Source organism: Drosophila willistoni, unplaced genomic scaffold (assembly GCF_018902025.1).
Source record: "Drosophila willistoni isolate 14030-0811.24 unplaced genomic scaffold, UCI_dwil_1.1 Seg783, whole genome shotgun sequence".
In the NCBI taxonomy this organism is placed as follows: Eukaryota; Metazoa; Arthropoda; class Insecta; order Diptera; family Drosophilidae; genus Drosophila; species Drosophila willistoni.
Genome location: NW_025814686.1, coordinates 21,966 through 35,364, shown reverse-complemented (window position 1 = coordinate 35,364; position 13,399 = coordinate 21,966). Strand labels below are relative to the sequence as shown.

The following is a 13,399-nucleotide window of genomic DNA, read 5'->3' as shown; positions in this document are numbered from 1 at the left end:
TCAGCTAAACAATTTACATTACAATTCTCGTACATATGTCTCTTACATATACATTAATGCCATAATTTCATTTAGTACCGCAATCAAGCGGTTGAAACCAAAATTTCATTTTTTTCTTTTTTTTTTTTGGTTGGAATTTAGTTGAACAAATTGAAGGGATGAAGGGTGAAATAGTAAAAGAGGCAAATGCAGACCTCTAACAATTTGGATGATATACTCGTCGTAAACACTAAAACTCCAACTCGAACTAGTTTTTATTTTGTCTATAAAGCCAACGTATGCAAATTTCGTATTCACTTTATCACAAATGAAAAGATAGAAAGAGAGGAGAGAGAGAGAGAGAGAGAGAGAGAAAGAAAGAGAGAGATGTCCCATCACATATCCACAGATATATACATACAAACACACAGAGTTGTGCATTCATCATCAGCCACATCATCATTTTTACATTGTAGTCATATCTCTCTCTCACTCTTTCACTCTTCTTTGCTCTGATGCTTTCTCTTTCTCGTTTGTTTGTTGTTGATGATATACTGCTATATACAGCATAAAACTGCTGACATTTGTTGTTCTTAATTTAAAGGTTTACCCCACGTCCAGTTTCTTCTCGCCCCATTTGCTAGCCATCCACAGAATGTTTCAAATTTTGACTGAGCCTTACATTAATTGATTTAGAATTTGTGGAAATGAAATTATGTTGAATTGAAAGTTTAAGGGACGAAACTTAAGCTCAGTCATATATATATTTTATAAGAGTAAACAAAGTCGGTTGATACAAAAGGAAAAAGCAGATAGAAAAACATTTCCAGCGGAAAAAAAACCGGAACAATCCCCATTAACTTAACATCAGGTAAATCAATCTGAGAGGAGCACATTATTCAAAAATTTATTTGGTATTAATTTTTTATTCGTTAAATCAAAATACAATTTAATACTTCGCATTGGATTAATTAATCTTTTCTTCTTTGTTGTCAGGATAATTTTAGTTTGACCCAGAAACATATTTTAGTAAAATCAATCCAAAATTTGCACGCTCTTGAATATTGTAGTCCCATTGCCACTTTGTTCGTTTTTATGGTATTTATTTATGGGTAGATTATTTACTCTAAGTTCTCAATCCAGCTAAGAGCGGTTAAGCTCTTGTTTTTAAATAGAGAGCGCCACCGAAGCAATTTTTTGCTTCCAATAAAGTAGACGGTAATCACGAATGTCATCATTTAGCACATTTATATATATACCTCACTTCTTTCCAAAAACAACTTCATTTATGTTAAAAAAATTAGATTTCTGGACTCTGAAACTATAAGATCTGCACCTCTGATATCTATAAGGGCTTTGTTTGCAATCAAATGCATATTTTATGCATAACAACAAAACCAAAACAAAAACAATGTTGCCTTAGACATACATACAATGTTTGTGTAGTGAAATAAATTAAATTTTCCTGGCTTTGGGTTTTTGAATTTATCTTAGTTTCTTAGTTCTATAATGAGACACAAGGACACTCTTTACAACTTTTGGGATCTGCATGCTTTCCTATAGACATATATATAACGCTTGTTCATGGTTTTTTTCATATATAACAACTTAAAAGCTAATTGCTCCGAAAACTCAAAAAAATCTTATAAAGAAATTTGTTCAAAGAATAATCAAAATGCGTTTTAATAGACATTTGCTCACTAAATAGATATTTTAATTGTGGAATAATCACTTTGACTAACCAGAGGTCTATTTTTCTATTGTAAAATAAAATTCCACAACTAAGTCTTACATTTTCTGCTGTTAGCAGTGATTATTCACGTATTGTCTTATCTGCTTCCCACGAAATTTTCGGAAAATATATATTGCAAATTTCTAGGAAATGTTATTTGGGGTAAGAGCTCATATGTTAACCTTTATAAGCATGATGTTGCACTGTATAATACTTAGACGTTGTGTCCGTAGCAATGATTTTGATAACTTTATAATGAATTAAAGAAACAAAATGAGATAAGTCTTTTCATGGGAATGCTCGTAATTGATAATGCGATTCTTGTTTGCTATAAAAAGACGCTTCTATTTCAAGATTGCAATCAAAGCCAAGCGTTCTTTAAGAATTGTCACACGAAACGAATTTAATCTATTATAATGGAAAAGTATTTCATTCAAATTAATCTACATTTATAGATCCTCTTTATCCCTTCGATTTTCATAGTCGGGGCTAGTATAGGCCCGGGCAATAGTCGATACCCTAGCCGTGACCTTTACAGTCTCTATATTAATAGAACTTCGAATTACCACAAAACTGAAATTAGTCATGGGCCTTACAGCAATGGTTTTCGAGGCAGACGTTTCCGCAGAAGCAAGACATTGAAACCTGCAACAAATAATGGAGGACTTTTTTGGTGATTATTTCTATTCGGGCACTGTCCAAGCTGGAGTGCTGGAAAATGGAAAATTCTTTGAGGCGAGGAAAGGGCTTGCATAGGATGGACCGCTGGGTAACACACAAATGGGTTTTAGCCTGTCAGTAGGCAAAAAAAAAAAACATTAATAAATATAATGAAGATTAAAAATTTTCAGACGGCGTAGTGCCTTTTTTAGAGTCGTTAAATTAATCATAAGTTAATCCCAGATGTCATCGTTTCACTTATCTATGCTTATTTTAAAATAAATTCGCTCCCGCTTTGTAACTTTAAAAAATAGATTATGAAAATTTGATCATCGTTTAAATTGGATGCGGAACCACAGTTCAAGTTAAATTTAAACTAAATTTAAATTTTTGGTGTATTGAATATTCAAATTTAAATAGCCATTTTTTCCTTTGGTTTTAAAAAAAAAATTATGTCCTTGTTGTCCCAAATAAAATGAGACAAACTGAATTAGTCAAATTGATTCGAGTGCCTATTTCAAAAACTTTGACACTCAACTCATTGCTTTTCATTTAACCGAGTTTTGTAATTTATTCGATTTGACAAGTACTCAAACTCAAATACTCAAATGTCACTTATTCATGTGAGCTCAACTTAAATAGATTTATTTAAATTTATTCATTTCTGTCCTTCATGAGGCTATTCAATAAGTATTGCTAGCTTTTAGGTGAATATTATTTGGCAAGCAGTGAAATTGATAGAATACAAACTCTCGTAAGTATTTTCGGTTTAAGTTTTTTTTTCGATTTTGAGATAATGTTATACCTTTATCACTTATTTTTTAAAAACGATATTTCCACCTCGGTAAGCTAGGCACTCCTAAAAATATGCGGAAGTGCTCATGCTAGTGTAAAGCGAATTGGCATAAGAACTTATAACAATATACTCTATTATTCAAATGCCATTTTCGGTTTAAGTTTTTTTTTCGATTTTGAGATAATGTTATACCTTTATCACTTGTTTTTAAAAAACGATATTTCCACCTCGGTAAGCTAGGCACTCCTAAAAATATGCGGAAGTGCTTATGCTAGTGTAAAGCGAATTGGCATAAGAACTTATAACAATATACTCTATTATTCAAATGCCAGTTCTATATTTACTTGTTATGTCAGTGGCAACACTTGGGCGACTTTTATTATACCATACACCTATAGGGTGAAATGGTATATTAAAGTCGCCAAAATGTATGTAACAGGCAGAAGGAAGCATCTCCGACCCCACAAAGTATGTATATTCTTGATCAGGATCAACAACCGAGTCGATCTAGCCATGTCCGTCTGTCTGTCTGTCCGTCTGTCCGGCCGTCCGTCCGTCTGTATGAGCACGCAGATCTCGGAGACTATAAGAGCTAGAGCCACCAAATTTGGTATGCAGTCTCGTGTGGTATGTACAGCTATCGAGTTTGTTTCAAATTTTTGCCACGCCCCCTTACGCCCCCGGAATTTACATAAAACTGATTTTCTTAAAAACTATGAAAGCTACCGACATTAAATTAGGTATTGTAGTAGGATAACTAGTTTAAACTATAACGAACACCGATAAGTATGCTGGAATTGCCAACACTGTTGTGGCAGAACAGTATGCACGTTAATTAACACTAAGCAATGACAAGAGAGACAGACAGACGAACGGAGAGAGAGAGTCATTCAATGGGCTACGATCAGAGAGGACAGACGTATTATAAAAAGCTGTTAATAAGCCTGTGATTTAAAATATAGATACATAATAAATAAAGAACATATTTGCTACTACAAATTCAGAAGTGGTTCGAGATTTACGCCATGGATGAAGTGAACATTAATAGTTTTCGCACGGTTCAATTAAAAAATTGGTTAGCCGTCTTGGGACTGCCGACAACAGGCAGCAAAGCTGATTTAGTGGCGCGAATTAACCAGGTCCCGTTAATGGGCCGAGGCTGTGCACCGGCGGTAACTGATGACAGTGACCCAGAATCGGAGGAAGGGCAAGTTAATCCAATGATACAAAGCTGCCAAAACGGAGATCTAGATGCCAACAACAGTATCAACGAAGACCCAGATTTGCAGCAACAAAATTTGCCAGACGAGTGAGGTGACGCCGCAGCGACAAATTTCGGAAATTTTAACGGAATGCTCAATATAATAAGAAAGCTGGAAGCAGAAGTCAAGGCCAACAGCGAGCGTCTTCAAGCACAAGCGCGACACGACGGCGCTGCCGAAGTTGGCGCCAGAAGCCCAGACATTGCCGACAGCGACAACAGAGGCGCGCAGATAAACGATGAGCAACAAAAGGGGTCGTTTGCGCTAGCGAAAGAAATCGCTGTTGACTTCGATGGACAAGACTGTGCAAGCAAGTGGATCGGACAATTGAAGAGCATTGCGCAGGTTTTCGAGTTGAACGAGACTTGTGTGCGCATGTTGTTTGTGGCAAAACTAAAGGGTGCTGCAAAACGTTGGATTCAAGCGAACCCAACTCGTTTGATCGAACCGTTCGAACAGCTGTGCGAACATTTAATTTTGTCGTTTGGTCAAACATGTTCGAAGGCAACCTTGCGACGAAATTTCGAGCAGCGGATGTGGCAACGCCAGGAAAAGTTTGCCACTTATTTCGAAGCGAAGATGACTTTAGCAGAAAATATAAATTTGGATACAGAGGAGCTGTTGGAGCATCTGATTGAAGGCATCTCGTCAGATATTTTGCGTGATCAGGCACGCATACGATGTTTTACGGATCCGATGGAGTTGCTTAAGGCGTTTACCAATATCCAGTTGCCGAATGTGAAATCGACAGCTGATTGGGTGAAACCACCAATCGTTAAGAAGAGCGCTGATGGAAAGGAATGGCGCTGTTATAATTGCAACGCACGAGGACACATTGCCAAGGATTGCGGTAAACCGAAGAGACCACCCGGTTCGTGTTATGGATGTGGCGTTGATGGTCACTTCATTGCCCAATGCCCAAAGAGAAAAGTGCGCCGAGGAGACGACGATGACTATGTAAGATATGTTAAGATTTACTTAAAGGGTTATACTAATTTACATATACACGCAGAATGCCTCATAGACTCAGGAAGCAGTACATCAATAATTAAAAAATCAAAGGTGCCGGCTGGAATTTGCCTACATCCTGTTTTGAAGTCATATTTTGGAGTAAATAAAAGTCCATTGAGAATACATGGCAAAATTTTCTGTTTCATAATTAAAAATAAAGTAAAAATTAATTTTGAGTTAATTGTGGTTGCTGAAGAGTCTATGAGTCAAGATGCAATATTGGGGCGAAATTTTTTGAAAGCTTGTGGCTTGCGTATAGATCTAAGTGCCTTGGACGGGATTGTAAAATTGAGCCTGGTAAACGAAGAAATGTCAAACGATAATTGTAAAGTAGATAGAAGTCGATCGTTATGTCCTGTTGAAGATTGTGCTAAAGAGCGAAAGTTATGTAAAGAAATTGTTATGAATCGATCGTTAAGTACTGATGAAGAGATTGTTAAAGGCCAGAAATTATGTGAAGAAAGTGTTACGAGTCAATTGTTATGTACTTATCCAGACGAAGAGCAAGAGTTAGTTGATGATCAAGTGTTGATAGCTGAGAGTCGTGACTTATGTGAGGAGATTATTATGTTAGCTGATAGTAAAGAAAATGTAAAGAAGTCAGTTATGGTAGAAATTCACGATGATAACTTTGAGAGTGACATGATGAATATAGACGTAGGAGGCGAAGAAGAAATAGAATGTACATGTGGAGAAGAAATAGATTTTAGTACGAAAAGTCGGCTTATGAAAATATTTAAAGAGAATTATGTTGATGCTAAGAGTCCACAAGTCCCAATGGTTAGGAGCGAATTGAAGATTTGTCTAGAGAAGTCCAAACCGTTCAGTTGTTCACCTCGGAGACTGTCATACGAGGAGAAAGAATACCTTCAGAAAATGTTAGACGAGTACTTGAAAGAAGGAATAATTCGTGCTAGTGAGTCAGAATATGCCTCTCCAATTGTATTAGTGAAGAAAAAAACGGGAGGTTTGAGATTATGCATCGACTTTAGGAAATTAAATAAAATTATATTGAAAGATAATTATCCGTTGCCCTTAATAGATGATTTGCTAGATAAACTCGTTAATAAAACAGTTTTTACGAAGTTAGATTTGAAAAATGGGTACTTTCATGTCTTTATGAACGAGGATTCAGTAAGATATACGTCATTTGTTACGCCATTAGGTCAGTTCGAATTTTTACGAATGCCGATGGGGTTAAAAACTGCACCAGCTGTTTTCCAACGGTTTGTAAATAAAATTTTTGCTGATTTGATAAAAGAAAATAAGGTTATAGTCTATATGGACGATATTATGATAGCAAGTCTAGATATGGAGGAGCATCTAGAAGTTTTAAAAGAAGTTTTTGCAAGATTGGTACAAAATAAGTTACAATTACGGTTAGACAAGTGTGAATTTTTACAATCGAAAGTCAAATATTTAGGATTCAATATTTCAAGTGAAGGTATTAAAGCTGACGATAGTGGAATAGAAGCAGTTAAGAATTTCCCAACGCCAGAAAAGGTGCAGACGGTGCAAAGTTTTCTTGGGTTATGTTCATACTTCCGAAGATTTATTAAGGATTTTTCGATAATAGCTAAGCCATTGTACGACCTTCTTAGGAAGGATACTCCTTTTAAGTTTGGAAAGGCAGAGCTAGAGTGTTTTTTAACTCTTAAAGAGAAGTTAGTGCAAGCGCCAGTATTAGCAATTTTTGATTATAAGCATGAGACAGAGTTGCATTGTGATGCAAGTGCACTTGGTTTCGGGGCTGCTCTAATGCAAAAGAAACTTGACGGTAAATTGCACCCGGTATTTTTTTTTTCTAAGCGATCAACGGAAACAGAATCAAAATACCACAGTTTCGAATTAGAAACTTTAGCAATTATTTATGCACTTCGCAGATTTAGAATTTATTTGCAAGGCAAACGGTTTAAGATATTAACCGACTGTAATTCGCTGACTCTCACATTAAATAGAATTGAACTAAATCCTAGAATTGCTAGATGGGCGTTGGAGTTGCAGAATTACGACTATGAATTAAGTCATAGAGCAGGAAAGAAAATGCAGCATGTGGATGCATTAAGTAGATGTATGGGAGTTATGGTTGTGGAATCTAATAGTTTCGAGGAAAACCTAATTATATGTCAAGCCAAAGATTCGGAAATTAAGAAAATTAGAAATCATTTAGAGAAAACAGAAGATAAAATGTTCGAAATGCGAAACGGTGTGGTGTTTAGAAAATCGAGAGATGGCAGGTTATTGTTTTATGTTCCTGAAGATATGGAGAATCAGGTTTTGCACAAATATCATAATGAACTTGGGCATATCGGCAGGGATAAGATGATAGATACGATTTCAAAAAGTTATTGGTTCAAAAACATTAAGGATAAATGCAGTAGTCACATCGAAAATTGTCTAAAATGTGTAGCTTTTTCCCCCAAATCAGGAAAAATAGAAGGACTATTGCATAGCATACCAAAAGGAGATAGGCCATTTGAGCTAATACATATAGATCATTACGGACCAGTAGCAGCAGGGAGAGCAAACAAACACATATTCGTTGTAGTGGACGGATTCACTAAGTTCGTTAGATTGTATACAACAAAGTCCACAAAGAAGCAGTAAAAGCGTTAAGAGATTATTTTAGGGCGTATAGCCGACCTAAGTGTATTGTGTCAGATAGAGGGAGCTGTTTTACGTCTAGTGAGTTTGAACAATTTATGACTGAATATAACATAAAACACTTGAAGATAGCTACAGGCTCTCCTCAAGGAAACGGTCAAGTTGAACGATTGAATAGAAACATAGGTCCAATGATAGCGAAACTTGTAGAACCAGAGAGAGGTTTGCATTGGGACTCTGTAATTGAAACAGTAGAATTTTCTTTTAATAATACATTACATAGAAGTATTAAGCAACAGCCAAGTAAGATGCTGTTTGGAGTAGAACAGAAAGGTGAGGTTATTGATCAGTTAAGAGAAAAATTAGAAGAAATCCAATGTCCTGAGAAACCGGAAAGTTTAAAAAAGATTCGTAAAGAAGCAATAGAAAACCAGAAAAAAGCGCAGTCTTACAATGAAACGTACTATAACAAGTCTAAGATAATGCCAACACAGTATAAGAAAGGAGATTTCGTGATGGTAAAAAATTTTGATAGTACAGCTGGAGTGTCGAGGAAATTGATACCTAAACATAAAGGACCTTACGTAGTTGAAAAGGTATTAAGAAATGATAGATTTTTGATTAAAGACGTCGACGGTTTCCAGGTTTCACGCAATCCCTATCAAGGTGTTTGGAGTGCGCAGAACATGAGACACTGGGTGGGGAAAAAGAGGCCGAATAGTAGAAAATAAGAACTATTGTATTGCACAAAATTTTCTTTAATGTATAAAATTCAAATGTATCATATCAATTGTATGTATAGTCTAAGTTTTACAAATGTTATAATCTAAGTAGCAAAATAGGATCAGGAGATCCAACTGTCAGGATGGCCGAGTTGTAGTAGGATAACTAGTTTAAACTATAACGAACACCGATAAGTATGCTGGAATTGCCAACACTGTTGTGGCAGAACAGTATGCACGTTAATTAACACTAAGCAATGACAAGAGAGACAGACAGACGAACGGAGAGAGAGAGTCATTCAATGGGCTACGATCAGAGAGGACAGACGTATTATAAAAAGCTGTTAATAAGCCTGTGATTTAAAATATAGATACATAATAAATAAAGAACATATTTGCTACTACAGTATGTAAGCTAGCCTAATAGACGCGCAGATATTGACTATTTAATAATTTTGCCACGCCCACTTACGCCTCCATAATTTAGAAAAAACCGATTGGCTCTTGCAATTTTTTGACCATCGCGATCAAATTTGGCAGACTAGTAAATCTTATCTATTTCTATCAAACTACCAAATTTGAAAATCGGACTAGAAACATGCAAAATATACGTATGAACGTATTTTGCTACGCGATCCATAACGACAGATCTAGCGGCGGCGCTAGAGTGCTCGTGTGTTTGTAGAGTGAGCGAGATAGCATATGGTATGAGGCACGTTAAAACAATTTAATAGACATACATTTGGTTTTCGAAATTTTAAATATTTGTTTCGCCTGGTGTATGGTATACCCAAGTCGGCGAGACGACTTACTTACTTCATTTTTAATATGTTGACTATGTATTTGCATAGTCCGTATGATGGAGAACCAATTGATGAGCAGATTGGTCTCAATGGCGTACCTTCTTTATGAATTTTAGGCAATCCATATATTCTTGGTGGAATTGATGTGTTTGTTATAATCTTTCATCGTTCGGTCCATGAAATAAGTTCATAATTTTTCCACCAGTAGTCTAGTGGTTGGGTCCTTCATTAAAGTTTTATATGTATTTAAATCGTTAAGTATACTATCCATTTTTTGTCATACTCCGTCTTATCCATTGCAACTGTCTTATTCCCTTTATCTGAAGTTAAAATTAATATGTCATCATTCTGTCTAAGAAATTTCTTTGATTGTTCCACTGTGTCAAGCATTGCACGATCAGCTGCGTCTTCTCTTTATTAATAGAAAAATGAATGTTTTGTGGTCTTTTATTAATAAAGAGAATTTTGTGCGTGCTTTCTCTTGTTTCTCTTTGTCTTTAAGAGTCTGTACTAGCTCCTCTCCGTCTGCTATATATTTAAAGAGAGGGAATTTTCTCTTCTCCACTGGGATTGGGAACTTAGGGCCTTTCGCCAGTAACGCTTTTACGTCGGTCGGAAATTCTATATTCTATATTCGTCTTATTTACAAACCAATCGTTTGTGTTGTTGTTGTTCTTGTTCAAGAGAACGCTGTTCCGTTGTTTTCGTAGTCTCTCATGTTTGGATTCGTGATGTCTCTTCAAAGTTGTTGATAATTTTTCGCCTATCGTGCTCTCACTCTTCATGAATGTTTTAAAATCATTTTCGTCCAGCTGTTCTTGTAACTTTTTTGTTGCTTTTTCCTTCTCTTTGTTTTGTCTGGCTAGTATGTTATGTTTATGTTTTATTAATAAGCTAATTTTGATTTCCTACATTTTAAGAGAAATTTTATGCTAGACTTAAGTTTTACTGATTTTTATACCCTTGCAAAAAGAGTAGATTAATTTTGGTCAAAAGTGTGCAACGCATAGAAGGATGCATCTCCGACCATAAAAAGTATATATATTCTTGATCAGCACGACGAGACGAGTTCAAATAGCCATGTCCGTCCGTCCGTCCGTCCGTCTGGATCAACGCAAACTCCTCCTAGACCGTAAGAGCTACAGCGCTAAAATTTTGCTTGTATATACTGCAGGCGTTGTATATCTCGGATTCAACCGGATCGGACCACTATATCATATAGCTCCCATACAAACCGCAAAGACACGAACAGTGACTCAATAACTTCGTTATTTTCTGAGCTATTGTCGTGAAATTTAATATTGGTGAGTTTATTATACATACAAACGACTATGCCAAATCTGTATCGCAATCCAATGCGCATATCGTATCCATTGGATAGAGGGCTTCCCCATTGCTCATCCCTCCCCAATCCACAAGCCATTATCGTTTCTTGCGTTCATGCTCTCCCCCCTACTCCCCGATTCACAAGCATAGCCCTCACTTGGTTTAGTTTTGGCACCATGCATTCCCAGCACCCGTCTCACGAGCGTGCTTGGCCAAACACTTTTGTTCTCTTTTGTTCGCATGATTTCGGCTGTTCGCGATCTAACTGCTTTCGGTCTCGCATGCGTGACGTAGGCATAGAGTACCTGCATTGGCCACCGGTACTCTCTCTCGCGGTCATACAAGCATAGTATACGTATAGTGTGGGTGTATGCTTATTCAGCGTATTGTCACACGCATGGTATGCTAATGCATGTATTTCTATTATTGTCTCTCTGTGCTCTTGGGTTGCCTTAATAGGCCAATCCTCGCCCTCAAGCCTCGTTTCATTTCTATAAAGCCGATTTCGTGTATTATGCTTCCCACGCATCTTCCCGCTTGTACGAAATCGCCAGCGGTTGCGTGTGGTTCGATTGGCCATGTTTGATCGTAAATCATTTGCCTTGAGTTGGTTCGATCGACCAGTGCTAGACTTGGTCGTATATCGTATCTGTGATTGCCGACTTCTAGTATTATGCTTCCCACGCATCTTCCCGCTTGTACGAAATCGCCAGCGGTTCCGTGTGGTTCGATCGGCCATGTTGATCGTAAATCATTTACCTTGAATCAGTTCGATCGACCAGTAGCAGGCTTGGTCGCATATCGTACATTTGGTTTGTGTCTCGGCTGTATCTTGTATCCGGTGTATCATTTACAGCGTTGGATTGTGTTGCTACTTGTTTGTTGTGTGTGATATTATTATCATTTATAATGTTCCTCACAATAATATTTAAATTTAAGTGTTAAAAGACACAAGCAGATTGTGTCATAGTTGATTTATGTTAGGCCCAAGATGTTCTACTGTAATTATAAAAGAAGATTGTGTCATTGATGAATTATGTTGAGCCCAAATATGTTCTACTGTAATTATAAACCAGAGGGCCGGGGCTAACCGTCGACCGTTGCAACTTTTCAACTATGCCAAATTTGATCAAGATCGGGAGACTATATCATATAGCTCCCATAGGAACGATCGGTCGAAAACAGTGACTTTCTTCAATAACTTCGTTACTTTTGACGCGATTGCTTTCAAATTAAATATTTGTCAATTTAGTATATCTGTTAATGACTGTGCCGAATTTGATAAATATCGGGTTACTATATAGTAACTATATATTTATTACTATATAATATATATAGCTCCCATAGGAACGATCGGTGGAAAACAGTGACTTTGATCAATATCTTCGTTATTTCCTATGCTAAGATTGTTGGCCGTTCTTTCGTAAGCATTAGCCTTTTTAGATAAAACGTTTTTCCACTTTGATGGCTATAGGTAAGGAAAAAGATACCAAAAAAGTTGCAAGGGTATGCAAACTTTGTCGCGGTCGAAGTTAGCCCCAGCCCTTTGGTTTTTTTTTCGCTTTTTCCGTCTCTTTGCAAATTGAGCATCCTGCTGTGCACCGCATTTACGTTCGATTTTTAATTTGAATAGTAATACTCTTCCTCCCACTCCTTCTCTCTTCCTATCTCTCTCTATCTTGCTTTGCTCACCTTTAAGGTATTTTTTCTCTCATTTTAATTATGAGCAAAAATAATTATGAAGGTTAGAAATCAACGTAAATAATATTTATGCTGTATGCGCTTTTCGATTTAAATAGGTCTCTTTTATTCACTGCCGAACCTTAAGTTGACGGGATTCCCCGGTACCTGTCCCTGCAACTGTTCTCTCCATCTATCCAACAAAAGTTAATAATACATTCTTGATCAGCCTTGATCAATGGTAAACCCTAATTGATATACATACATATATAAAGCAACCAATCATTGCAAATGGACGAGAAGAAAACGATTGACAAAATATGGCGAAGAGTATAAAAAATCACCGCATTAGCAGATGAAATAAAGTCCTTAAGTCCCAAGTCCATTTAATTCGTTTTCCCTATTTGAAGTATAGAATGTACGACACACAATGAGAAGGTAAGGCAATTGGCCTTCGCCACGAAACCTGACACTTTTAATCGCAAACACGAATCCAAAAATCTTCCCTATGTTTGTATGTAGAAAGTAGATAATCTTGGCTATGAAAAATATATTTTTGAACATTTTATCTTTTGATAAAAGCATTGCAAGAAGAAGCAATGCTCTAAAAGTAAATTCTAATCTAAGGATTATCTTTATTATATAACTTGGAGATTCTAGATATTAAAATCAAGATTAGGTATTCACGATAGAACTACTAACTTCCTACTAGCTTCATGTCTTCGAGATCTTAAATTCAATTCAGTTAAAATATTTGGCTTGTTGTCAAGCGAAGTTTACAACAAAATGGACATCGATATAGATGCAACGAAATAAAATATATG

General features: G+C 36.5%; 1 protein-coding gene across 1 annotated transcript; it reads left to right on the top strand.

The window, feature by feature from the left end:
• The first annotated feature begins 4,494 nt into the window (after positions 1–4,494).
• Positions 4,495–5,604, top strand: LOC124461970. The gene is made up of 2 exons (XM_047013368.1): positions 4,495–5,386; positions 5,442–5,604. The coding sequence occupies exons 1-2, from the start codon at positions 4,520–4,522 to the stop codon at positions 5,451–5,453; spliced, it is 879 nt and encodes a 292-aa protein (XP_046869324.1). The 5' UTR covers positions 4,495–4,519; the 3' UTR covers positions 5,454–5,604.
• The last annotated feature ends 7,795 nt before the right edge of the window (positions 5,605–13,399 follow it).